General features: G+C 38.3%; 1 protein-coding gene across 1 annotated transcript; it reads right to left on the bottom strand.

Annotated features, from left to right (window-relative positions):
• Position 1: 1 nt before the first annotated feature.
• On the bottom strand, positions 2-2,296 carry LOC143035244 (actin-1-like; the record flags this gene model as incomplete). The annotated part of the gene is made up of 2 exons (XM_076202028.1): positions 2,173-2,296; positions 2-326 (listed from the first exon to the last, which is right to left on the bottom strand). A coding segment is annotated over exon 2 (297 nt), but the record flags the coding sequence as incomplete, so codon positions are not given.
• Positions 2,297-4,436: the final 2,140 nt, after the last annotated feature.

The following is a 4,436-nucleotide window of genomic DNA, read 5'->3' as shown; positions in this document are numbered from 1 at the left end:
CAGGAGCAACACGAAGCTCGTTGTAGAAAGAATGATGCCAGATCTTCTCCATGTCGTCCCAGTTGGTGACAATGCCGTGCTCGATAGGGTATTTCAAAGTCATGACACCTCGCTTAGCTTGAGCCTCATCACCAACGTAGGCGTCCTTCTGACCCATACCAACCATCACACCGGGGTGACGAGGACGGCCGACTATGGAAGGGAATACAGCTCGAGGAGCGTCATCACCGGCGAAGCCGGCCTTGACCATCCCGGAGCCATTGTCCACAACGAGCGCGCACTCTTCCTCGTCACACATGGTAGAGTCTGATTGAAGGCGATCTTAACTGAAAGGGAAAGAACATCATTAGCAATTTTAGTATTATCACTACTTCTTCGACTATCATCTTTCATATGTAGTTGGCTTATTCTTTCTTGAATATGAAGATATGAAAGACTTTTGAAATATATTTTATAGGTAAAGGATACGATCGAAGATTTTTGTTCGAAAGACTCAGTTGTGCGGTGTAATAACGGTATAAAAGGTAAATCACAGCAGTGTTTCCTTATGTATTAAATATGTTGTGTGTTGTAGAGATGCCTGTATTCAGTTTAGACAATCTTTGATTTTGTAGGCTGAATAAATACAAATCCAATTAGAAATTTGAAACGTAGAATATTCATCAAACTTTTTACACTTGGTGAAGTATATTTGACAAATATATAAGCACAGCAGCTTGCTGCTTTGGGAAAGAAGTTGAAAGGAGAAAACGTGCAAATCAAGGATTGTCTGATGTCAGTCAATAACAAGTGGTTAACCTAATTTTGAAAACATTATACAACAACCTTTTTTTTCGTTACAAAGCACGATAAAATCCTATCGTAATAATATTTTGGTATGTGTTGGTATCACTGGTGAGAAATGTAGTAACATATTTGTAAATCACAACTGACACCACAGTCGGACAAACGAAAGAGTTGAGTAAGCGAAACTATGTATTTCGATTGCTAACTGCAATCCTCTTCAGTAGTCCACACTACTGAAGAGGATTACAGTTAGCAATCGAAATATATAGTTTCGCTTACTCAACTCTTTCTTTCGTCCGACTGTGGTGTTAGTTGTGATGTGTTGGTATGTTACAGACATGCCCCTTCATCTCCTATGCTGACAAGTATGTACATGAAGGAAATCACGCAGGACAAATGCAATGGAGGTAATCTATTAATTAATCCCTTCAGCATCATGCAATTCATTTCAGCAAATATATGGGCTGGACCACACAGTGTAAGTTAACATTATAAGACGCTTATATCATGAGTTGTTTGCATACGGCTAAAGCAGTGACCTTCGTCTTATGTATTCGGACAGGCAGTATGAGTGGCAACCGTGAGTCGTCCTCAGTGATAAATCTAAGGCTTCTTTGGTTATGAGGGAAGATCAAAGACCATCGTCCCACAGGGGGAAGTTCCGATTAATTGAAGCCCCTTTTAGTCCAAGCTGTTTCTAAACCAAATATGACTGCAAGAAGTATCATCAATCATCAGTTTGGAGTACACTTCGAATGGTGCATCACTTAATTCAAACGCTGATGCCAATCTCAACGGTTTCCCTGAGCAAGCCTCAATACAGTCACGCTTCCTATTCCAAACACCTCTCAGTTCCCATTGTCTTGTCCACTGAGGGCTATCTTTCGTGAAGCCAACCATGTGGCCTGGATCAACATCAGGGAATTGGGATACATGTTCATAATTCCAAAGCTGACGTTCATGAATTATACTATTAATAGGCCTATGATGATACTCCTTGTTTCCCAAAAGCACTTGGTACCACAGATGTCGAAACGCATCTTCAAATCAGCATTCAGTTCATGTCTCAAAGCCATACAAGACAGGGAGCGAGAGCGATCTCAATATTCGGACCATGGCCGTCCTGCATATATAAAGAAAACAAAATATTCTGGCTGAGTATATGAAACTTGCCTAATTGTTTAAGGGAATAAGATTCCAATTAGTTTCAGATAATCAAATCCTACACGACTCGAAATCTTTTAAATCAAATGATCACTTCTCTTCACATTAATTCCTCTGCCAGTGACGCTTGACGTACTATAAGGATGAACACATATTTATCTGATGTCTCTACCACAAATCTAATCACAGAAGTAAGACACAGGATTGAGTAAAGAGGCCTACCCTGACGAGATCCTGCACTGAGTTCGACTGACTGAGAAGTGTGGGTGGTGTGTGCTCCTTTTATACCTTTTGCTTTAAAGAAGTATGCAAACATTGTTTTCTTGGTATGCTGCAGTTTTTTTTCTGTAATGTTAGGATGATAAAAACCCATATTCACATAGCTACCTATAGATAGAATATTAAGTTATGTATAGATCGTGAAAATGTCTCTCGTGTAATTCATTCGTCGTATATCTTATGTACGAATGAAAATTCATTACTCGAAAAAAAGTGGAACAAAACGAAGCATCAGACAAGAAAATGGAAACGTATCTGGAGTACATCGCCAGCAGCCACCCACTTTCACATTATATTTAGAAATTTCCCACGAGTGATTCATTAAATTGTATTTAAAAGAACAATTTAGTGTTCGATGAAATTCATGTAAATTGTGCTTCGAGGCATCTCGCTGTGGCAAGAGATATTATCGTTGCTCTCTGTTCTTGGACAGCTAGAGCAATTAGTAGTCATTAATAGCTGCTGGGGATTTAACCAGAACACTCATAGTCACAAAGAGAAATAGATGTATCACTTAATTGATATTCTTTGGTAAACGCTGTTTTATGCTAATCAACAGGGACCATCTAGACACAAGTTGTAAGTTGTAACGTTGCATCATATAAAAATTTATAATCTTTGGTAGATTTGCGCCCAACGTGTTTATATAAAGATGAGTAGAGTCGAAGTTAGTCAGATTTTACTAATACATGTAACAGATTAAGTTAGCAGTCGATAACACTTTAATTTGTGCTTCACTACCAATGTTATCTAATCTTAATTCATTTATCGTTTCAAGTCATCTAATCTTAATTCATTTATTGTTTCAGGTCATTTTAAGCTCACTAATATAGGCAAATATATATCTACATTCTACATTCCAGCTATGATGAAAAATACTTGTAAAAATATATTTTTCTTTTATACTGTAATGCCAAATTTTCCAATTTCAGCTCAGTGGAATCAACATAAATATATATATCATATTCTAAGTGAAACTTTGCATCATATCACTATTTTAACATCTTGATTCCAATTTGTAAGAGATTTTCATGTATCAACGTAAAAGTATGCTTACAACGTTTTGAATATTCTTTCTATCTATATACCCAGAGCTTTATCCCCCTTATAAGGGAGGTAGCCAAGTTAGAGGCACGTACCTATTCCCACCCATTTCACTCCACTCCACCACCCCCTCCACTCTTTCCATCTCAGCTTTTCATGGGTGACGAGTAATCTCTGCATCAGCCAAGTGCCCTGAATCAAACGTAATGGAGTACATCCACACTAAGGCTGCTTCACTTAATCGGCGACTCCCCCCCCCCACCCTCTCCGTCCCCTCATGCAGAAAAAGAGAAGACGGCGGGAAATCCCTTTGGGCTGCGTCAAAACATTATTCACACATAAAGACCCCATACACCCACCCCCCATCCTTGCATAACAGTATCATCCGTACACAGTCATTCTCCACTTATCCCTATCTCCTGCCTATTGCCTTCCTTCCTCAACAGACATTCCCCTCTTGGTCAGCACCCCCTTCATCCCATCCATCCATCTTTCTATAAAGTAAAACATATCCTAATCGCAATATCATTGCATTCGCATAGGACGATATAGTATTTTTTCATAAATCAGGAGAACTGTCTAGTACAGTATACTCATGCCCCCAGCAGGGTAAAAAACGTATGAACTAATGGCTACATAAGACGCAGTTAATATTCTAGGGACTTTGATGTTTCCCATGTGAACAAGAGTCCCACAACATTCTAAGTTTGGAGACTAATCTCCACTTAAAGAAAAAAAGGTGGTCAGTTTTAACTTCTATTATCTCTTCTTTCTGCAACCTTTCTGGTAAAAGTGCTGGTTATGGACAACAAAATAAAATACATAAACTAAGTTGTTTTTAATCACCTAAATGCATTTATCACAAAATAAAAGATAATTGCATCAGATATAAAGAAAAATATCACAAGCTATGTGCCCTTTTTAAAGTATTTTGGGTCACAAACAAATAAATTACTACAAATGTGTTTTCTAAATAGGCGAGTCATTTGGAAAAACAAGACTGGTTGTATTTTTCCGACCACGATTAGATGACTGTGAATGGCACTCAAAGTCATGGGAAGTTTTGAATGCAGTACATAAAGTGCAGATAGTTTTCGCTCGGTCGTGGACTATTATTAAAATGGCAAAGAGAAAAGATTTGTTGATGTTGATGCCATGTACAT

This window comes from Oratosquilla oratoria, chromosome 2 (genome assembly GCF_046742065.1).
Source record: "Oratosquilla oratoria isolate Oo_2021 chromosome 2, ASM4674206v1, whole genome shotgun sequence".
Lineage (NCBI taxonomy): Eukaryota > Metazoa > Arthropoda > Malacostraca > Stomatopoda > Squillidae > Oratosquilla > Oratosquilla oratoria.
The sequence above is the reverse complement of the archived record's forward strand: the minus strand, read 5'-3'. Positions and strand labels throughout refer to the sequence as shown.